The following is a 24,077-nucleotide window of genomic DNA, read 5'->3' on the forward strand; positions in this document are numbered from 1 at the left end:
AATGCAAAGGCCTGGAGACACATACTCAACCAAATGCTGCTATTGCAGCAGCAGACTCTAGTAAGAGAATGTGCTACGAAGCTTATAGGCTAATTACATGTAGCACAATATTACTTAAAAAAACTGAGAACCATATTGGTTTTAAAAAATGGTTCCTGGGCAAGAAACATTGCTGGACGGAGGGGAACCTGCTGATAGTAAGCTACAGGAATGCTTTTTTTTTTTTTCCGTTCAGCTTCTACTTTCCGCCACTCCAGTAAGGCATGGAGCATGTTCAACCTCTCGCCAGATCTACCATAAATGGTAATTTTAAACTGTAGCTAGCTAGAACATAGCACATTTATCTTCCCACAGAAATTACACAGGATTGGGGAATAAAACAGCACAAAATGCTTTATTTTTTTAGTAATGTGAAATGCTAATGTGTTGTATTTTTTATAGGGGTATTTCTAGCAGTGGATGCTCCTTCAAAGTGCGTCGCATTTAATAAATTCACTGATGTTTTCCCTTCTTCATTCTAGTGCAAAAGGAGTAAATTTATTCAAGTGAGACCATATTTCTGTGGTAGCTTCAAATACAATTTCCGAAGATAATAGAAAGCAGCTAAATATAGAAAAAGCAAACACTTGGTGGAAGTGTTCTCTATAATGGCTTAACATGAAAGTGAACAAAGAGCTGTTCATTCTTATGAAGCATGGAAATGTACACACATACAGTTTACGAGGAGTGTCTATATTTCACTGAAGCTACACTGAACAATGGGGCATGCATGTTCCAATGCTCAACGTACCCTGCTTTTGGCAGCACAGTCATTGCACGCATAAGTGGCAGTGTGAATCACCACGTGTGACCATGTCCGTTTTCTGTAGTGCATCTAACTACTTTGAAAAAAAGCTGCACATTGTGACGTGCATTTTGAACTGGTTGCATTGACAGGTGACGTACTCGATCATTTGTTGCAATCTCGAAAAATTGAGGCTTTATACTGTATTACTGTACTGTATTAAAGGAAAGGAAAGGGCATGCACGATATAAAAATTTTGCCAGTACACAATAATGCTGATAGCGAAAGCCATTTCACTATAAAATGTCTATCAGGCTCAATACATTCATTACCATTTTCCCAGCACCTCTTTCTTGAGTGATTTGACTTAACACAAATTGTTGGGTAGCCAATATTACAACTGAGAATGGGAGGTGGAGTTGGGCATGTTGTGTAATGCATAAATCAGATAGCAGGTGGTCTACATATAGAGTAACAGTACAAATGCCAAGGGAAGTGAAACAGTCGAGGGCAGCAAAGGGTTAGGTAGAGTGACGAGTCTAGAAATTGGCAGATGTGGGCAACTGAGGCGTGTTGAGGAGAGGCCTTTGTCCTGCAGTAGATGTAAAATGTGTAGGCTGATGTCGATCTTGCAAAAGGGGCAAGCACCAAGGCTAAATGGTACGACCTTGACAGCATGGTTTTATTCCAGCTTTCTTTGCCAGAGAGGGATGGGGGAGGGAGAAAGTACATCAATGTTTGTCAGGCTGCTAAGTGAGATGAAGGGAGAGAAAGAAAAGGAGGTCAGAAAACAATGCGGACAGCGAATGAAAATACAAAGCAGGAAAAGGAAATGAATTTGAAAAAAGAGGGGCACACAGATGCCCGTTCGGGGAAACGTATGGAGGTTCAGAAGCGACCAGCACGCTCCTCTCGGTCCTTCTTGTCTCGGGAGCGGGACCTGCGCTCACGGCTGCGGCTGCGACGCCTGCGCTCACGGCTTCGACTGCGGCGCCGGGGGCCCTTGGGACTCCGTGATCCAGACCGAGACCTGCCCAACACATAATAGTTTGTGTGAACAGTAGCCAAACCGGCGTTGATGTTAACGCTACATTCACAGTTTTCTGTGGCAATGAAGGGAAAGCTATACAGGTTGAGCTTCAACACATGCTACTGTGCCAAGTAGTTCAACAGTTTGGCAGAACTTTACATTTCAGCTTCTTGTGGCAGATACTGAATCAGCATAGCTTACTACAGCCGAACCTCATTTTAACGAAGTAGCAGCTGCCACTAAAATTACCTCGTTATATTCGACGTTCGTTATAAAAGTACTACATGAGAGAACTGCACGCATGACACCATGTGTCAGGATTGCAAGCCAGCCATCAAGGGCAGTATTCTCGGTCGTTCTCTTTCGTAGAGAAAAAAACATTTCATGCGACTAGCAACTGACTTGTTTGTGCAGACGGATGACGGCATCTTCCTGGCAATGTGCAAGCACGGTGTCTGACATGACTGGCAAGCCGCCATACTGCCGTTATTGGCCACTCGTTGCCGTGTGGCCAAGCCCACAAATAATGGCTATGCAGCAACATGCCAGTCACGTTAGAGCTGAGCAAAACTCACGCTGATCAATTGCATGCGAACACCGCCACATGGCATGTGAACACTACCTCATTTGAAAAAATAGACGTAATTGCAGTCGCTGGCTATTGACAGTGCATCGTGGTGAAGCATGTCGCATGGCCAGTCTACTCAGATGCCAGATGCACATTCCAGACCGATCGTAGCTGGAGCTGCGGTTTCCTAGTAGTGACAACGCTGTCGCTATATGTTTATCTAGTTATAGTAACAAGTTAACCCAAAGTTGACCCAAAACTGGGAGCGTCACGAGAAATGTTCATTTAGAGGAGCCCTGAAAGAACTTTTTGCCTGCAGAACACAAGTGGCATGGCAGACTTCAGAAGTGCAAGTGCCCCTGCCAAAGTGGTCACAGTTACCAGCATATACTCGTCGTCTATTCCCATTCTCGCACAAAATTCAACTCTTGAGTTGTAACAATCTGCTTGTCAGGTGTGCGACTGAAGTAGTTATTTGAAGAATTGTGCAGGCTATGGAGCACCCATTGTCGTCTTATATACTTCAATGTTTCCTCTCGAACCAGTAACCTCTGTTATTTTTAGTTTTGGTTCATATTCAGGCATATTGCAAAAATATCGGTTTGGGTTCGGTTTCAGTTCTACCCAAAACTGCAGTTCGGGTACGGCTTTTGTTCGGGTTTGGTTCGACACCTTGATTGTATCCGCAAAAATGACTGACCGAGAATACTGATACAGAATGCCTGCCTCCCAAGAAACATGTTTCGAGCTGTGAGTGAGCTAATATTAGCTTTGCTGTATCTGGTATTGCATTGGATCATCAATGCATTAGCCCAATGAAATAAAGCACAGTCAACCAAATTTTTATTTACTTCGTTGTACCCGGTAACTCGTTACATCTGTTTGTTATACCTAGGTTCGACATACTTGCAATGACTTCGCATTTGTCAAAACGTTGAAGATCAAAGTGAAAATAATTTATTTCTGATTTAACATTGTGCGGTGTATCTTATGCCTCATTACAAGTGCTGCAGTAAATAAGATTACTGTTTTCTCGCTCCCTAGCCTAAACAAGCGCGAATGAGACTGTGGAACTATCTTTAGGAGTGCTGTCACATGTGTGTTTTGCCTCTGTAGCTTTCCCTTCCTTGCCACAGAATACTGCCTGCAAACATGGAAGGTTCCTCATAACTGCTTATAAACAATATTTCGCAGTGCCTCTCCTAGACCAAAACAAAATTTTAAGTTGTATTTCATGCTGGTAGATGAAAATGAGGGATGACACAAGGAATATCAGTGAACTACAGCATATAAGGTCATTAAAGAAATCAAGGAGGATATCACTCGAAATCAAAAATGTTTAAAACCAGCCCCATTACCTAAGCATACCACAGGTTTGTTCTGCGAGCAGTCCAACTTCCCTAGATAAATTGCACACTAGCACCTAACACAAATTCTTCAGTGCTGACCTGGTGAACAGAACATACTTAAGTGTAGTAAAGGCTACTTGACTGACTACTGCAAACCAATCGCATTTTGCCCCTTCCACTGTTATTAATGACCGCAATCACTTTATCAGCACCTGAGGGTCCCATCTACATATTTTGACTGAAATACTGTATGCCTCCGTGTTTTTCGTGGGATTGCAGAAATAAACATTAAGTAGCCGAGAAACAGGCAAATGTGCTGTTAGTGTTACACGAACTGCATATGTGTTTCGAATTCTCGTGCAAGTAATGTCCGCCTCTCTGAATAATTCAGCTCAAGGACTAGAATTATGTTATCTGCAACAGGTGATTTTTGAAAATTCCTGGAAACTTAAAAATGGTCCCCTCGTATGTATAAATAGTACATACTATATATGTAACTTAAAAAGCGTCAGTTTGATCAATCACAGGCAGCCTCACTTAACATTGCAAAAAAAAAAAAGCTTCGTGCTTTTCCTAGACTTTTTTTTTGCATGCATCTGCCTTCGTAGCACTGATTACAATTTGTCAGTTTTACATGTTAAAAAGGTTTTTGTGCACTTTGCAGCTATTTAATTAAAACCTCTTCAATCATAATAATTTTAAAAAATAAAAAGAGAGAACTGGATAGGGCATAGTTCACTACAGCATTATCAGAATGCTATTTTGCGACCAAACCTCTAGAAACATCATGTATATTTCAAATCAAACCGCACACTTATTTGGCATGTAAGTGTAAGCAAAGAAACAGAGACCTTGCAAGTCTGCTTCAAACTTATAGCCTTATTTGCCTCCCCCACCCTAAATTGTGCAATGAATAAAAATACATAAATTGCAGTTGCTAATTGCCTAGTTGTGCAAAACACAGACAAAAAAAGAATACATTCTCTCACTAGCAAATGAAGCAAATGATCGCTGCTTTCCAGCTGTACAAAAAGGACATGGCTCACCTCCTGCGGCGCTTGCGGCCATACAGTTCCCTGCGCAGCTCTCTCGAGATGGGCTTGAGGTGCATGAAGTTGCAAAAGCCACTGCGAGTGCACTCCCTAGATACAACATGGAAAAGAAGGCAGTCCCGGATGAAAATGCACATCCCCCCCAGCCCCAGACACAAGGCCAGGCAATGCTCGACACACCAAAAGCTGCAAATGCCACTATTGTGCTACTCGGGCCACCACTGTGGAACTGCACTTCAGCAAGGTCAAAGCAAGCACTTACACTGAAACACAGGAGTCCAGACAGGCTAGTGGAAAACCCCCTCGAACAAATGTGCCTTTCTTATAGGCAAAAGAAAGCACTAAATGCTTAGGCAGGGACTGCAGAACTTCGAATGTTTTATAACTTTCCTCCTCGGAAAGATAGATAAAATGTAGCTACCTGCAGGACACGCAGCACCATGATTAAATAATCAACGAGCCAGACGTTCAGGCTACTGAACTTTCTTTACAGTGCGCCGTTTCCAGAAGCTGTGGTGCCAAGCTCCTACAATATGCCTGAGAATGGTTGAAGGCCTAGTGTCGATTACATGGTGTTCCAACAGATATTTCAACATACATGTAATCCACATTCGCTGCGAGCCACAATATGTGCACAATAATGTGCACTGCAGGTGACAAAAGCCAACCGTGCATTCCTCACACACTGTGCTTGCATACACTTTGTGATGCCACACTGCTGACAGTTATGAGTCACATTCTGTGAAAGTGTGCTACTTCAAGGGGGAAAACGCAATAAATATTTTGATGTGTCTACTTCTGTAGGTAGCATATCGAAACTGCACTCAAGCATCGCTTTCTTAGTCCAAGGTTGAAAATGCTTTCCTGACACCAACGTTATGTTGTGGAAGCTTTAAGGACGCATAAGCATCTTTTTCTACAACCGAGAGAGAATAAGGTTTAATATTACTAGGTGCTTAGAGTGGAATGAAGCTACAGCACATTTTGAAAAGAAATTTGTGGTTTCTGCTGATGTGATATCATCCGTGCTACCTCATGCAAAAATTACCTACACAATAGGAACCTGCAGCTCATTCAGGGTGGCAGCCCAAGTATCACTTCGAGCATTAGCGTTTCGCCTTCGTTAAAGTAATTCTCAATAACCCCATGTGTGTTTACAGTACCTATGTAATTAGCTTACACTAATGTAGAGAGAATATGCCACAGGGATACAATCACCAAATCACCAATGGCACTTGTGCATTGTAAAATAATCTCTGGACACTAACAGCTATGGTTACCAGCCATAACAGCGAACAATATCATTCACGAACAATCTCAAAGCTGTAATATTAACAAGACATACCAGCGCTACTCACAAAATGTCTTAAGAAGAAGAAAAGAAAATGAGTTAGTTTCAATATGCTAGAGCAGACTAATGTATATGCACACATTGTTCTTGTTAAAACTGTTACTTTTGTAAAACAATCTAAAATTTTAAGCAATGAGCCAGTCAGTAAAAACCTGACTGACATCATTATAGTAGAAACACCCTTGCAGTTGCTTAGAAAAGCACATTTGGAACACAGCACGAAGAGTGTAGCAAAGAAATACAAAGTAAACTGCACACACATGGGCATTTCTATTGGGTGCAGTAGTATAGACATACTGCTCAAGCATGCTCACACATTTTATGGTATCAAACACAGCCTACTTTGCACACACAGTCTGAACTATCCCACAGCTTACTCCGCCTATTAAGAACTGAAAGAGTGCACATGGTATAAAAGGGGGCCCTGAAACACCTGCTATGATGGCTGTACAATGCGTCTGGTATCTTCATGTACTGCCTTACGACTCTTATAATATCTATGCAGTGGTGTTCACGATAACCAGATGGCACACTACCGTATCAGTCATGCAATTTGTTTATGGCCCTGCTGAAAGCATTCATTGGCCATAGCATTTAAGTACAGATAATAGCCACCATGTATATTTGTGTGTCATAAAGAAAAAAAAATGGCAGCAATTTCAAGTAAAAGGAAAGGGCAGGCAGTCGTTTTGTTGAAATGTTATGCTCCTTGTCGTGCAAAGAAATAATATTTGCCCCATAAGAGTATTGTTAAGCTACTAGACAAGCTTAATTACAATGTTAAAAAAAAATCTTGCAAGACCCTTTCTAACCATGGTGACCTTGGTGGCTGACTTTTACGGTAAGTTTTGTAAACAGTCTGCAGCAGTACATTAATGAAAGCATTCATACTATCAGCTTGCACCGATTGCTTTGGATATATCGCCCTCATCACAAAACATTGAACCTCGCTATAAAAGTTTCAATTCATAACTAAGCACTTCATTGTCATCTGGAATCTGATGTCATCTGAAGTCAGGCAACAGCACCCCAATATAAGGCACTAGACCTTACAAGCCCTTCCTGTTACAACAATCCCTGTGAAAATGTATCATTTGTCACAGCAAAGGCCATACATTGCTGTCAGGTAGCTTTCTCGCTCTTATCAGATCAAAATAGTTGTGATTCTTAAGTCCTTACAGTTACTTGACTACACCTATTGTTGCATTAAAAGCATGTTATGAGCCTTTGTTTGATACCAATTTCATTTTAATACCAAATGACTGAAAGCACATTTTGTGCATTTCAGAAAACAGTAAAACACTTTTAAATACCACTTGCATAACCACATTTCTTTTGCATGCAAACTAAGCCCCTGTAAATAGTTGTTTATTATATACAGGCATTTCCTAACTGCATAATAACACAGGCATTGGGTTTCCAGAGCCCACACTGCATTGCCAGGTACCCTACAGCCAACAACTCTTAGATTACGGTTACACATTTCATTATGTGCAATGGTGTCATACTGTCAACAGACAACTATACATAAAAGACGGAACAAATGTCATAATGGGCTCAACGATGGACAAGTGACAGGTAGCGAAATTGCCGTTGCTCTTTGGCTATCCCTGAATCAAGAAATCTTGACCGCAAGGAAATAAAAACCACAGAGCTGAAAAAGAAGGTCACAGAGCTGAAAAGCAAAGCCAACAACTTTCGTGTCGCAGCTGGAGCTGAAAAACAAAGCTGAATAGAGGAAGGGAGGGAATGTATCGGGAGAAAGCTCAAACGTTGACCAACTAGATTTAGAGATGACCTCAAGACGAGACTGAAATGGAAAATACGGCGTCAGAAATGGTGGTATGTTTTGCTGCTGTCCGCGCCAACTGATGACTGTGCTATACAGTGTGGCAAGGGGAAAAAAAAAAAAAAAAATTAGAGTCGCATGCGGCACTCGCAAGCTGAAACGAAACTGACGGTTTTCACTAGTAGGCACCTAGAGGGATCCCAGTGCTCTTTCACCTAGGAAAAAAAAAGCTGGAACAAAATGCTGCGGGAAAAAGACAAGCCAGGGCAGCCACAACTTCATTAGTTAAAGCCAGCTTTTCTTAGCAACCGCAAGGAGTTCCTAGCAGGCAAAGGTGCAATTCTGCAATTGCTGAGAGTTTTTCTTGGTGACCCCACATGTGAAGAGCTGAAGCTGACCACGGCTACAACTGCCGCAACAACCTGACGCACCCACCCAAGGAAATGCCACTTACTCAGTAGCTGCCGTGGAACGCCAAGTCTTTGCTTTCAAGCTAAAAAGACAGAGCACAGGGTTACTCCTCAGAGCTTTGAATTGAGGCAGCGGGCTATCCACCACTGCCATTTTTTCAACGGCTTCAGTGTTCTCGAATTTATTGTAAATAAAAAAAGTGAATTGCACACCATTCCAGATATGAATTGATCCTAGCCGAAACTTTCACTGCCAATGTGCGGGCGGCAAGGAATCTAAACATACTGTTGATAATGCTAGGGAATGTGTGGCTGACTGAAACTAGCGCTGTCCGAGAAAAGGGGGAAACTGTCATAAGTGATGAAAGCTGCTACTGCAGCTGATCAGAAAATGCTAGAATGCATTCTTCAACCCTTCACCTACTATGTTGGCTTAGGAAAGTCATTCTCAAATTACTATCCTCTCGTTATCAGCTTGATAAAGGTAACAAACAAAATTCCCAGAATTCTGTTTTTAAATGCCTTTCATGTTATAACACAATGTGAAAAGTTTTGGCAACAACAATCGAAGACTCTGGCTTTCCTTCAAAACTAGTCGTGTACTTCAACTGTCTTTGAAGCAAGCAAACTTTTGAAAAAGTGCACACTAAAACATTGAAAAACACTTCCGTGCACATGACATGGTAAACCGATTGCCATCTTGGATAGAGCTACTAATGTTAGAAGCCGGAATATCTATAGAATGACTTGCATGCCTCACACACGCAGTGACAGTCCATCACACAATCATCAAACAGCTCTATACCAGGAAACTATTATGGCAGCTCTATCATAGAGATACCATAAAAGCCCGAGCAAGGCCCTTCAGCAAGACTGGTCATGCTTGTCTCTGTTCCCTCTTTCTGAGAGTTGTACACTATCCACTGTAATGGTTTCTGAAGCACATACTGAGCCAATTCAGTTAAGCAGTCACTGTGCTATGTGTAAAGAGCTTGACAATCTGCATTTTTCCTTAAAGATCTGACTGCCTGCAACAAGTGATGTTTAGTAGGCTACTTCGTCTCCTCCAGGACACTTAAAGCTTATTGGTGCAGTCTGCTCAATCGTTAAAGCATTGGTCCAGGTGAAGCAATTGCCAGCACCCTCGTGAGGCTATTCCAAATTGTTATACATCAATCTGTACTCTAATACCTGCTCAGATTGCGAAGAAAGGTTCCCAGTCAATATTTTACACCATTCTTGTGCAAAGCTCCTGGTACGAGAAATAACAGCTAACGATAAACGCAATTTCCCCCTATTCCAGAACTAAAATCATTCTTGGCAGAAGTTTTATTGCTTTTAGAACCATCTATAAATTAACATAATTCTACACACTGATACTTGTGTTCAGCAGCAAATGTGAGAAAAAAAGTGGAGGAATACTGTTTGTCTAAGGTAGGTAAGGGGTTAGGGCGTACACGCAGAAAATAATGCATACTATAGAAAACCGAGTGCAAGTTCATTGACAGACTCCACTATCAGCAAACGATGCAAAAAAAAAAAAAAAAAACCTAACAGATGACCAAATTACCACTCCCCCGCCTATTCTGCTATTTGCATTACATCTCATCACAACCAGTAGGCATCACATCTATACGTCAACATGCCACATGTCAGGAAACTCAAAAATCCTTTGAGTAAAACCTTTGAAAGCATGAGACCACCAGGACATATCAAGCAGGATAACAATACAAACCGAGGTATGGATAAAGGAGAGCTGCAGGTATAGCTAATATGAAGGTGTGCAAGAGTCACAGGCTCAGTCGTTACACTGCGCATATCGTGCTTCGAGCTTGAACGAATACTTATCTATCGATTGGAAGTGGATCACTCTTAAGCCTCACAGCTGCGGAAGGTAGCTGGACTTCTTAAATGTCAGAAAACACTCGGCAAATAATAGACCCCACTTTCAGCTTAAATTCTGCGGACAAGCTGGTTGTGTGGCAATTTTCCTAGTGCTCAGTTTTCTATCAGAGTACAAGTGATGTTAGTGTAAAGACCAAGCTAAAGAAAGCTAAGCTAGAACCATGTTCTCAACTGGAAATAAACCTCATAGAATCTGTGAGGGTGTCTTGGACCGTACATCAGAGATGAAGAAACTGGAGACCCCTCAATGAAACACTAAAACCTCCCCGATTATCTCCTCTGCACAAGGTGAATGATATATATCAACATATTCAGAGTCCTGTATTTCAAACTAAGAAAGTTCCATGCATTATAAACTCATGATTACAAAGTATTTTTGTGCTCTCCTGTGCAATACATATGCTAGAACTATGGCTACTTACCTGAAAAACACTCAACTGCTAATCCCCAAAAGGCATTTATCTTTCGTCAATAAATTCTTATAGAAACCACTGCAGCCACTAATTAGAAAGTTAATGACTAAGGTTGGCAATGACCAGAAAGCAATAAGGCCATGTTGAGCAGCTGGGTAGATAAGGTGTCACTGAAATCTGGCAAACTAATTTGCAGGGCTGAACACACCACATGTCTTGTAGCGAAAGCTGTAAAATCCCAAGTAAAGAATTCTGAAACGTGCTTACCATAAGTTTTGAATCGGCGCCTCTCATAAAACATGTTCTTTGCCAATGGTGACTACCCCTTTTTCTTCAGCTGCACTGAATATACACTCAAGACGATTTTGCGACACAGCCCTGATTCTGGACATGACCAACATCCTCATTCACACTACTAACCAACACAGCCTTTGCCAGGATAATTAAATGTGACCAAATAATCAGACGTAAATTTACCTTGGTTATGTTCTCTGTGCAAAGCAGCTATATACAAAAAGAAATTATGCACAATGCAACATGAACAGCCACTGCACTTCACACATGCTGAAGTAGGAGACGACGCAGGAGATTACATTCAACCAGCCTCAAATTCTGTCCCCAGAGGCTACCAGCTTGCAAGAAAAGCATACAATAAAAGCTACAGCTGATAATTCGCAGTGGTTCATCTGTCACTTCACTGCTAGTCACAACGAAGACAAGAGGCTTGAAACGATAGCTTTGCACGGAAGGCAGACAAGGCATAACTGCAGAAAACAGGGCCAAACCAGCCTATCCTATCAGCTCAATCACGTCAGCCACCAATGCATGTGTGCTCAAGGCTACTTATAACGAAGTTTGGCACAGCTTAAATGTGGGCACATTACATCAAGCTGGACATGGAATATGTTTAGAATGCATATAGCAACCACCAAAACCTGCCTGCTTTCAATTCCTGCCAGCATCTGGCTGCCTCAGCAAGCGATAAGCCCGCGTCTTTGACGTGACAGACTATAGTCAGACAGGCCAAAAACGCAGCAGTAAGCACCCCTCAAAAAGGAACACGTATAGTACATGTGCCAGTAAGTCTGTCGCCAAGGTCTTCCTCCCCTTCCTTATATATATATATATATATATATATCAATCTCCTGATCTTCACTGTTTTAGATGCTTCCTTGTAGCACACAATAACTTCTAACCCTACTGGGGAGCTTATTGTGTGTCAGCAGTGAATAGCAAATCTATGAAGGGAATGACTCAATTGGTTGATTCAGCATTTTCTGGTACATCTTGACAGTGGCACCTGCACCTACACAAAGCTAGCGGGGTAGGGGGAAGGGTTGTCAGCGAGGAGGTAGTTGTACATGATGCAAGTGTAAACCCTATTCTTACTCCCTTTTCAAATATTATTTGACAAATGAACAGTACAAACAACCTGTGCTCTCTTCTCTGACCCTAAACTTCGTGATTTGGTCTTCTTGCAAATGTGGTACGTGACCTGGTGTGCCCATTGCTGCTGAACAGCTACAGCTCCTCCTCTTTGTGCCAATGACATTTGTAAGGAAACGTATTTGTTGAAATGTGGAGGGATACAGTAAATGGCATGTGCACCGCACTTGTTTGAAAGGAGCCTATCTTGCATTCTTGACTTGTCACGACTATAATAATAATAATAATAATAATAATAATAATAATAATAATAATAATAATAATAATAATAATAATAATAATAATAATAAACAATAAATTCTGGGGTTTTATGTGCCAGAACCACCGATGAGGCACCCCGTAGTAGGGGACTCCAGATTATTTTTGACTACTTAGTGTTCCTTAACGTGCGCCTAAATAAGTTCACAAGCATTTTTGCATTTTGCCCCTATTGAAATGCAGCCACCATGGCCACAACTGCATTCGTGATCTCAACCTGAGCAGTGCAATGCCATAGACTGACTACAGTTCTCATACTGCATTTAGGCACAGGTCCACATTCATGGACTCATTACGTTAGCTCAACAAATGGGCCGCACCAACCTTGTGGCCGAGGGCTGAAGATGGCTGTGGCTTACATTACATACCGACCTTCAAAGTGACAACTGTTGAGGGTTCTTCCCATGACTTGAAATTATGTTGTAAGCAGTTGTCATCAATACTGCTGAATGCTTGAGAAAGAAAATCCCAAGAATTCTCAGGATTCAACACTAAGTGCGGCAATGAAGCGACCATGCTACACATGTAAAAACTGTTTAGGTGCAACTTTGTCACACATTAATCATCATCAGTCCTGCCTTTTCCCCCCATGCTACTTTGCTGTCAGGAATGCAAACAAATGCTGAGAGGTGCAAGATGTTCCTGGCCAGAAAATAGTAAACGTACGTTGTCTACAGCAATGTGCACATGACTGATGCCGATTTTTCTGTGACAAAATTGCACCTCAAAGAGAGTACAGTTTTTAATTAAGAGTGTAAAACAGAACTATACCAGCTGCTTTGATGCACCACATAATAAACTGCATGTGTTGAGCACAGCTGTAATTACGAGTTTTGCACTATGCCTCCTAGAAGGCTGCAGTTGTGATGTCACATCATGCCATTTGCCCCAGTACAAGATCCAGTGTTCCTTGCTTCATGTGTGACATTGTTGTTATGAAAGCTGCCTGTGTCCACCCTAAACCAAGCATGTGCAGGGATTAACTCTTTCGTTGCCACGCACATTCAAATTGATCACCGGTGATCTATTATTCCGAGTGCCAATTTTGGCATGTTGAAGCTGTCTTCCAAATACATAACACTACTCAGCTGGTAGTCCAGGAAAAGGGCTTTTCAGAAGCAGTTTTATTTTGTTTCTGTGGAAGAATTGCGATTTCAGTGTGGCGACAATTTACATGGCCTTTGTCCTTCACTGCATCCGAAAGAAAGCACGTTGCTCATGATTATGGCACACCAACACAAATTTTGTGATCAGAGCTCCAGCAGTAAGTCAAAGGACTGCATTACATTGCTGGATTTACGATCTCGCAGTGCTGATTGGTGATGATTGGAAGAAAATATTTGCAGCTGTCTGCTGGTAAGCTTAAGTTTCAACTCTGAGCAGCTATATTCCTTCCTCCACAGGCGCACTTAGAAAGGTCTTCCGCTTGTGCGTGAAAAACTGGGCTTCTTCACAATTTTTTTTTTTAACTTTGTTGTGGTTGTACCCAAAGAAATGACTGCTTTTTTTTTTTTTTTTTACAGGAAAGTGTTCTGGGAACATTAATCTACGATAGAGGCATATTCGTTTTTTTTTTTTTTTTGTAGATAAATTGCTTTTTACTGTTCTTTTTTTTGAGCTGCCACAAATGTGTTAGCTTCCCAAAGTTTTGTCTATTATCTGCTAAACCTTTCTTTCTTGCAACCTAGGTATTTAGGAATACCAATTATATTTCAACAAATCATAATGCAAGAAATATGCTAAGGCATTGTATGTGGTGACAAAAACACTTTTCTTAGATTCCTGAAAAAGTAATATCATCCTCTGGTAATGAAAGAGTTAAACAAAAGCAAGGAGATGCACGATCCCAATGAGCTATCCCTATTTCTTGCAGCACTACAGGTCGCTGCAAGTTTATTTGCACGTCAAAAGATTACAGTACCAATTTCCTTACAGTTTTTAGGACACTACTTAACTGCAGCCAAAAGTAGTGCCATATCTTTCAATATTCTAGATGTGAGAGCAGGGGAATACCTGCGAGTGTGCACGTTCTGATTTCTCGTTTTGACATTCTTAAAAATAAATAAGCATACAACGAACAATTACCAAGGTCTTTATGAACGAGCTCAGCTATAAAGAGCTCCTGAATATGTAAAAAACACTGCATATTTTACAGTTTATTGTAAGCGAGCTCAGCTTGCAACAGGTCACTTACCCCATCTCATACTGGCGACAGCAGGCCTCACGAAAGTCAGTGACTGGCGACAGCTCTGAATAGATTGGGTGACCGGCAAACCACCGATTGTTCAGGTCTGCCACAGCCTTCTCAGCATCTTCCTCCCTGCGAAACTAGACAAACACGATAAGCAGAAGCTTTAACTAGTGCTTCAGTGACCTACTTTTGAAGTTGACAGACAGGTATCACTGAATAATAATAATAATAAATAAATAATGGAGTTTTACATGCCAAAACCACGATCTGATTATGAGGCACGACGTAGTGGGGGACTCCAGAATAATTTCGACCACCTGGGGTTCTTTAACATGCACCAAAACTTAAGTACACGGGTGTTTTCGCATTTCGCCCCCATCGAAATGCGGCCGCCGTGGCCAGGATTCGAACCCGCGACCTCGCGCTCAGTAGCCCAACACCATAGCCACTGAGTAACCACGGCGGGTCAGGTATCACTGAAGAGCTTAACCTCTGGTGGGCCAATTCTTCTCGCCAAATGCGAACCTACAGGGTCGTTTCTTTTATTATTGCAGATTTAAAATCTTCAGACTGACTTATCTCAAAAAAATTTGCTGCAATTTTTTAGTGACTATAGTGGAACCCCGATTATACGACTTTCAGGGGACCACGCAAAACCATCGTATAATCGAAAAATTAAGAATATAGGCAGTGACGCTCAGTCTTGCCCAAAAAACGGGTACAGACCACCCGAATAAGCCCGCGGCATGAACCTGCACTGCCCCAAAGAAGGTAGATTAAATTATACAAAGAAATTACCATATTTATTGATGTAACGCACATATTTTTCAGGATTTTCGTTGCTTGAACTCAACCCTCGTGTTACGGTTGAATAACAGCAAAATTGGCCATTTAAATGCTTTAAATTCCGCGATTTCTAGCACTACGTTGGCAACCTGTAAAATTACATCTCGATCCAATCCATATAAAGTCGACCAAAATCGGAACTTGTTTTTGATAGGAATCGACGCTGTTTTCGCTGTGCTTGTGCCTGGTTATGATGCCGCAATACCCTACGGCCTTTTGCGGTTCGACTCCGTTCATTCACGACATTATGGCGACGCAGCGCATTAGGTATGACGGCCGCTTCAAGCGACGAGCAATTTTGATCGCCGAGGAGCTGGGAAAGTCTGCCGCGGCTCGGTGTCTCGACGAATTGTGGATGGCAGGATCAGCGGCAGGCCCTCTTTAAGTGCGAGGCCAGTCGGAAAGGCTCTATGGAACTTGAAGTGGCCTGGTACTGACTCCGAATGAAATGTTTGTGCGGTCTTTGAAGTATTCAAATCTCAAGCAAGCTCAACGGCACGGAAGATGACTTGATTCGCGGGCGATCACTTCTGAAGATAGTTTCGGTTTCGCAAGACTCTGCTCGTTCCGGCACCGAACCCCTCGAAGTATACGCACGACAGCACTCTTGGCGCTGATAACGTGCTTAGGACAGCGCCAGAAACGCTTGGTTGTGACGTTTTCAGTGCCGAGTCACACGAAATTTCGCAAAAGTGGAACTATCCACGAAAGTGATCGCCCGAGAATACCGTCCAAGGAAAGCTCCGTCTCCTCTTCAGACAACAATGATGAGTGAAGAGAACAAGTTTCCGAAGTGCGGTTACTTGAATAAAGGTACATTTCTTTTTCCATTCATCTCGCGTTACATTCTCGGTTTTATTTTTATTATTTCGTGTGACTGGAAAGTCACCCCTCGCGTAACAATCACGGTCACATATATTTGGGTGAAAACGGTACTGCACACCCGTTATCAGCCAGCTGCAGTGTGCTCCCGCGCCAGCCTGCGTCTGCTTAGGGCTTTTTTTTTTTCTTTTCTCGGACGGTACCGACAGAAGCGTCATATGAGGCGGGGTCAGCGTAAAGTTGTGTCGTATAATCGAGGTTATTAATACATTATTTCTATGGAGGTTTAGCCGGAACCAAACCAATTCGTCGTAAAATGCGGGTCGTCACATAACCTGGGGGCGTATAATCGAGGTTCCATTGTACTTTAAGGGGGGGGACGCGGCTTTCGCATCGCGAAATTTGGCCAAAAAATATTTTTTTGAAAATCACATTTTCGTATTGTATGCCTTTTCTATCTTTTTTCAAAATTTCGTCACAGAAAATCGTGCAGAAATGATGTAAAAAATTTTTATCGAAGCTAAGGTGGCGAGGAGTTTCTCGAAAATAGCGAAAAAACTGCATTTTTAGAGCCGCGATATCTCTGCAACCGCGTAACCTAGCGCTGCCATCTTGGTCTCTATGGATAGCGCGATTCTCCGTCTTCAAATATGGCACCTCGGCCGGCTGCACCAAGCAAGAGCAAGCGCACAGCAAACAAATGTTTCAAGGTCTCGCGACGGTTTCTGATTGGCAGCGCGCGCCACGCGAGTGTACGCGGCTCCGCATTGGTCTCCCGGGCGGTTGCCCTTAGTAACCAGCGGAAAGGTCGTCCGCACTGACAGCACTGAGGAGCCGCGAATTTTGAGTCTTTTCAACTCGTCGCGGCGTGGTTTAGAGATCGTATCTCACTGATGATAACGGACCGGCGCTCGCTCGTTAGAGAAACGAAAACGTTGTTGTCAAGCTCGGCCCATCTTAGTTTGGAGAACGGCTCTCGTCTGTGATCATGGGCCGGCGATCGTTCAAGAAACGCAAGACTGCGCATCAATTTGGTGCTCCTAGGTCGAAGCCACCGATCTCTAAAAAAAGTTTGCTCGACGGTGGCATGCAGCACGACGCGGACTTGCAGCTGAGCACCTAAAGCACGGATGGAACATCGTCCGCGCGTGTTGGTGAAACTGTTCAGGAACCCCTGGAGCAGTGTGTTGTGCCGACGGAAACATCAGTTCATCGTGCTGCGCAGGTTGCAGACATCGTGGATGCTCAGCCTAGTGTGAACTAAAGGTGAAGCTAAAGGTGAACTAGTGAGAAAGAAGCTAAAGGTGAACCACAGCGACCCCATAAATACTGTCCGAGACCCCACGTTGCCACTGCCCTGCTGCCTGTGTATCAGCGGCTTTCGGATCCACAGCTTCTCGAACGGTGTCAGGGCAAAAAAAACTCAAAATGCCGCTGAGAGCCTACATTCAATAATTTGGTCCATTCTGCCAAAAGAACACGCTTCATTGATAGCTGCAGAGACTGCCATCAATGAAGCAGTCTGCAGGTACAACGCTGGAAATCTCCGTGCATGTGCAGAACTTTGCTCAACTCTTGGCCTCCAGCCTGGACACCATGCACTCCGCAGAGCAGCTGAAAAAATGCCATGCGGAAAAAGAAAGCTGCAAAAGCTCATCAGGCTAAAGGTCAGATGGTCAAGCGATGCCGCATCGCAAAGGACACAAAGGGTTTAACCCTGGTGCCTATTACATTTTGACAACTTTGAACCTTGTTTTCTCAGTACTGTTTTTTTGGCATGTTGCTCAGCTCGTGGAGCAGATATCTTGGTAACTACTTTACACATTTTGATTGAGTTTGTTTTGTCAGACTCATTGAACTGTACTTTAGGGGATAGCGCTCTTCTTCATTTATCCTAGTGTTTTAAGAATTCTTAGTAGGGTTCCTTGTTCGCAGTGTAAGCGTGCTCACTACAGTGGGACTGGAGAAAAACAAACTACAAATTTTAGCGTTGCAAAAAAATAATTTCAAGAACGCTATCTCCTTCTGCATACATTTTGCTGTGCATACAGAATTTAACAAACTTTTCACTTCATTTCGTAAATCCTCCAGTCCCTCCACGAGGTTCAATAAAGAAATAATTTGTCTGGCAAAAAGTTTTCATGGTATCGCTTTGAAATTTTTATGAAAGCATCATAGAGCCATTCTTATTCTCTGTACCAATTTTCATTGACATCCACTAAGACATAAGAAAGTTGGTAATGAAAGCCACGTCCCCCCTTAATTCATTATATTGAAATTCGACTTTTTAAGCTAATAACTACAATCAATGACGGATTTTTCTTACACGGAAAGGGCCGTAAATTTTCTGACTTATCGATCACATGGAAAAAAAAGTTTTATTTTGTTGAACTACAGAGTCGGTGACCAAAGATATGGGCCGGTATTTTGTAGCAATGCCTTTCCAGTAATAATGCCTTTTCGCGCTTATCGCGCTTTGTCAGTGGTCAGAGCGACGGTCCGCTCGCATTATCAACGGGATCAGCCGGCCGTGAGCAGTGGATGATAAGACTAGTATATCGCTACAAAATCACGGCCGTGGCTTCATGCTGTATTGATGATATTTTCACATCAGTGGTATGAAGCAAAGCCTGTGAAGCTTTTGCGTTGACTCGGCCACCGCGGCTGTAAAAGCTCATTAATTAGAATTCCGCAGAGATGCTACGAAAACTCAAATTAAACAAAATTCGAACTAATGAAAGTCAGGAAAAATTGTTCGGTTAAGGTGTGTATAGTCCAACGTAGCCTGAACGCACGCACATGCTATGCCACGTTGGCGAGAACGTCTATAGTTCGATGCACTGGTGCAGCCAATGTAACCGGACACGGCCAACGCGGTCCGACGTGCCTGATGTTGAGATGGCTCTTGCTCCATCCGTGCATTCTTTGTGTCGACCCACAATGCATCGAGCGAAGAAAAAAAAAGTGCCCACGCCGCTTCGCCAACGGTTGCAGACAGCCGTTCAAAGCGGTGTGCGCGTTGGGGATCGTTCTGTGCATGCTCCAAATGGAGCAGCCAACGCCATGCTATGCTGCTTGCCCTGCACTGGCTGAGATGCCGTCCCCTCTATACTTCGACGTGCGCGCCGTTGGCTGCTCTCTTTGAAGCATGCGCAGAACGATCCCCAACCCACGTGCTGCCTCTCGCTTCAATGAGAACTAAGCGGCAAGAACACAGCACGCACGAAGCTATCAGCACTCGGCGCCCTCTGTCCTAGTCGCAGATCACTTTCAAGATAGGGGCCACACAGTCCCCACCAGAGTAGAACTCCATCACCCTCCTCCGTGTGCCTTGCGCGCGACGAAAGACAGCGTGCTTCTTCCCGCTTTCCTCCCTTGTGCACGTGAGATTGAGCCACCATTGTCGGCTCACCCTCGCACGCTTTCACTCGCACATGCAGCATATGGCGCGCGGCGACTATGTTATCGCCCTTGGATTTTGTACGGAACATCACGGCGATGCCGACTGCAGAAATGCACCTGGAGTGTCCATATAAATCGCAATAAAAGTTGAATACTTCGTTATATTGAGGTTTAACTGTATATTTCATAACCAAGTTTTTGCATCCTGCAATTTGTTGTAAATAGGTCTGATTGGACTGCACAAACACAATAAACAGACTTCACTCACCTTGACATAAACGTTGCCCACAAGATGGTCACCAAGGTTATCACACACATTCATCTCTTCGATCTCTCCATACTGTAATGAGAAAAAAATTAAAATAAATGAAGGCCAGGGCACCAGATACTAACAAACAAGTAGCACCAGTAATAGACAGAATGCACTTATGATGTATGCAAAGAGCAGGAACTTTAATATGGGCAGTTCTCCTTTGCTTTTGTATCATGTATATTTGAGCATTGCTGATTATACTTCTTGTAAATAGTTTTCTTTCTGAACTTCCTTGTTTTCTTGATGCTTTAAATTGACTATGCAGCAGATAATGTCTTGCAATAACCTTTGAGAGCTAGTCCAAGCAGGCTCATAGTTTGAGCGTGAGCACTAATTTCACAATTTCAGTCCCAATCAAACTTACAAAGTAACAAAACCACCAAAAATGAATGGAAATGCACAGCACAACATATGACATACCTTGTCTTCTAGCTCAACAAAGACATCTTCAAAGAAGTTGTCAAAGTGCTCTTGCATTTCTTCTTCAGTCATGTTGGCCACTGGAATGAAACAAACGTGTTGGCGTGAAACACTATTTGCAGTAAATTTAACGCAAGACGATCTACAACCCAATATAATCTTTAAGAATAAAGAAGAGATCATGTGTTTTGCCAACACTCAGAATTGCAAGTCTGGAAATGTTCTACCACAGGTGAGTCCTTATATTTGCTCATATGTATACTGCCCTTATCCAGCATGATTACTGAAAACTAAATGAAGCTTACTTGAGCTTACATGCCAATTTGAGTTTAATTAAGATTACTACACTAAGGTCCGGGCTTACAATCTTACTGCACAATTTTAGGTACCAATTTTCATTGATATAATAATGACGTTCAACTTTATCAATCAGGAGCATCCTGTTTGGTGAACTTGAGGCAATGAATTAACATGTATGGTCAACTGCATTTGCTACGAGAAATCCACCCATGAAACCCAGTTGGGTTGCTCCTGCTTTGAATGTTTACTTTCAACCATGACGTGCAAACAGTAGTGTTTCAGACCGCTATGTTAGCATTACCTTTATTGCATATTTAATGACCTGCCTGGTTACCTTTATCATTTTACTTGCAAACAAAACTGCTTTATTTAACACTGATGACTTCTCATTTTATGTATGTGAAGTAGGAAGGAAGGAAAGAGTGGAGAAGGAAAGGCAGGGAGGTTAACCAGTTTAGCACAACCGGTTTGCATGGTGTAATGTCAACATGCTTTGTATTAATAGTTAGTAACTATCTCTTCACAGCCCTGGATTGTCCCAAATAAGCCCTCCTCCTGTGTACTGTAATCATGTACACTTGCAATTACTAAATACTTTGTATTTTATTGAATATGTGACCACAAACAGCTTGGCACCTTTAGAGCATCAATAGCGTGGCATGCCACCTTATAGTTGGCAACAGTATGCACAAGCACAGAAAGCACTCTCTGGTGAGAGCATCATCTCTTACACTGTTCACATCAGGAGGACACAAGCCCTGCTAGGATTATCTGCACAATCCTGTTAGCAAGAAGCAGGTGTGACACTAGGTGTAGATAAAGACGTTACATCTGCAATACACTTTCCACTTTTTTTCTTTCTTCGTATTACTGGAACCTGTGCATGTGCCAGGATATCAAGATAGAAAAAGGAGGTTTATGATCATGTGTGAGGTTATGGTCTTAACAAAGAGGATGAAGCGATGATTGCAAGTACCTGTAGCTGCGTGGCCTGGCTATTTGTGGTGGTGCGCGATGGGGTCTCGCAAATAACAAAGGCAAGGCATGTGCGCAGCAGACAGCATTCGAGCTGGAAACTGATGTACACACTGGTGCATACTGTCGCCAATCTTGTCATTATAAGGCGCTGACATGCCATGTGATCGACACTCGTTCACTATTAACCCTTTAAAGGCCCAGTGATTTCAAATGGAATCATCAATTTTGTAGCTCAGTGGGCAACCCCAGGTTAAAAAAAAAAAGGTTGTTCGTATGCTACAACTCATATTTAGCCCATGCTCTACATATGCTGGCAAGCTGGTAGACTCAAGGAAGTGCTGCCACCTCTGAACGAAAAAATAAAAAGAATCGCTTGCACTGTTCCCGCCATTCGCTGAGATCCCCTCTTCTTTTCACCGTGCAGAGGTAAGACAGTTATTTTATTTTTGTCTCGATCACTTGGACTTTGACTATTAGGTGCTATGCTATCCCTTCGCAGTAAATTTATTCGGCGAAAAGTATTTGCGGGTACCGGAAAACTTTGTGAATCTTGATGATTGCAAATGGAATCATTGGGACGTAGCGGCCCCAACCCATCCGGTGATACATTTTCGATTGACGTTACCTAACTGACTAAATCGCGTGTTTGTTCATGCTCGAACGGCGTTTTCATGCCGTACTTGGCCATGTTTTGGGCGCGTGTTACCCGATGGATCATTATCGCGTCAGGAGCCTGTATTGTTGGTGGAGCCTTGCTCTGCTTTTTTTGCGACTTTATGTTGTTGATATGAGCTTATGCCGTGCAGATACTTTTTTTTTTTTGTGAAATCCCTCCGTAATACGGAAACATTTTCTGTCTGAACATATGGCGACAATCAGCACATGCGAGTTTTATGGGAAAAAAGAATGAAGTGCTGATTCCTTGAGGTGACATTGATTCGTCCGATGAAAAAGAAGTCATCGCGCAAACTAGAAAAAATGAAGAATGTGCTCTTACTCCCGCATTCGGTGCAAGAAGTGTGGCACACACCTCTGCCTAACAAAGAAAATAATTGCTTCAAAGAGGTTCATCTAGATTTTTGATGTATTGCTTGAAACATCATTTCAAGTCCACCAAATCCCACTGATTCCATTTGGAATCATTAAACAAGTTTTGATTGAAAAGTGTGAGCAGATTTTTTTTTTTTTTAACTACCACGATCATGCACATCTCAAATTGTAAAGAACAATTTTTTACATTGAACAGAATTAATTTGGGCCTCAAGGGGTTAAATAATAATGTGTTACAGGGCCAGCATATTGTCGTTTCCCACGGAAGCAACACATACACCATGCATTGGGAAGTGCATGAATCATTAGAATAGTTAATTTTTATAAGCGATACAAACACTACAACATCCCCTTTTAGTAAGCCGTTGTGAAACAGTATCGAAGTGCAAAAGGACTGCGCTACAGTGAACTACGCCAAACTACCGCCGACCACAAGGCAGCTGCATTTATAGCGGGTGCATGCCAGAATGGCTGAGGCTGTTTAGTTAAATACATGACGCGCCTTGTGATGGATTTGTAGGGTAAATGGCACTTACAATGAGACCCGTCAGCTGTCTGCGCCGAGTTCTGAGGATTGTGGTATAGGTTTTGCAGCAGAACAGTCTGCGAAAAAGGAGAAGATCAGTCATTGATAAACCGAATGCCTCCGCGCTTGATTCGCCAAGGCGGTGCGTCACACGCATCCGCGACAGTGTAGAAAATTTACCTGACTAAACGTAGGTTTGTTGTGAATCCTCGAGCATCTGTCGCCATGTCGACAGGCTCCAATCTTGAAGTAGAAAGAGCAGTTGACTCTACGAAAAGAAAACGTCGAACGAGTTAACACAGGCGACAAGTAGGTTTATTCACGCAATGCACACAGTAGGCGATATACTGCCATAAGTGAACAATGCGGTAAGCAAACTAGAACGCAACCCATTGTGTTTTTTAACAAATTAAAAAAAAATAAAGATTTATAATGTTCCGCATATTTGCGAGCATTACCATCAAGAAAAAAGAAAGCGCTAGGTGAAGCCATGGAACAGCGGCATCGCTGAAACGTAGACAGTTTGCTTGCCTATGTTCTCCAATAAATAACAATAGCAGCGCTAAGCATGGGCACAGACCTGTTGCTTGGGTAAAAAAGGTGAGTTGGGCTTGCAAAACATGCAGGCAAGCGCATGAAATTAGTAACTTACTTATCTTTTTCAGTGCCGAAAATCGAAGCCAGATACTCCGCCATCTTGAACTCGCTCGCAATTCTCTTCACTCAGGACGGCTTCTAACGATCATGTTGCGTTTATACTGATATATAGAGGGCGCTATAAATTGTATATTATTTAAAGATAAATAAAAAGATAGAGCAAAAACATTTTTGTTTTTGCGTTTAGTAAAACGCAACAACTGGCTTTTAAATTAAA

At 42.5% G+C, this 24,077-nt stretch overlaps 1 protein-coding gene across 2 annotated transcripts; it reads right to left on the reverse strand.

The window, feature by feature from the left end:
• Positions 1-1,445: 1,445 nt before the first annotated feature.
• Positions 1,446-23,980, reverse strand: LOC119456137 (splicing factor U2af 38 kDa subunit-like). 2 transcript variants are annotated; one of them, XM_037717748.2, is made up of 9 exons: positions 23,856-23,980; positions 23,384-23,471; positions 23,214-23,280; positions 20,350-20,429; positions 19,885-19,956; positions 14,550-14,683; positions 8,378-8,416; positions 4,778-4,873; positions 1,446-1,814 (listed from the first exon to the last, which is right to left on the reverse strand). In XM_037717748.2, exons 1-9 carry the CDS (start codon positions 23,897-23,899, stop codon positions 1,673-1,675), a joined length of 762 nt encoding a protein of 253 aa, XP_037573676.1. In that variant the 5' UTR covers positions 23,900-23,980; the 3' UTR covers positions 1,446-1,672. The 2 variants fall into 2 exon arrangements, with proteins under 2 accessions (XP_037573676.1, XP_037573677.1); XM_037717749.2 differs by lacking the exon at positions 8,378-8,416.
• Positions 23,981-24,077: the final 97 nt, after the last annotated feature.

This window comes from Dermacentor silvarum, chromosome 6 (assembly GCF_013339745.2).
Source record: "Dermacentor silvarum isolate Dsil-2018 chromosome 6, BIME_Dsil_1.4, whole genome shotgun sequence".
Classification (NCBI taxonomy): Eukaryota; Metazoa; Arthropoda; class Arachnida; order Ixodida; family Ixodidae; genus Dermacentor; species Dermacentor silvarum.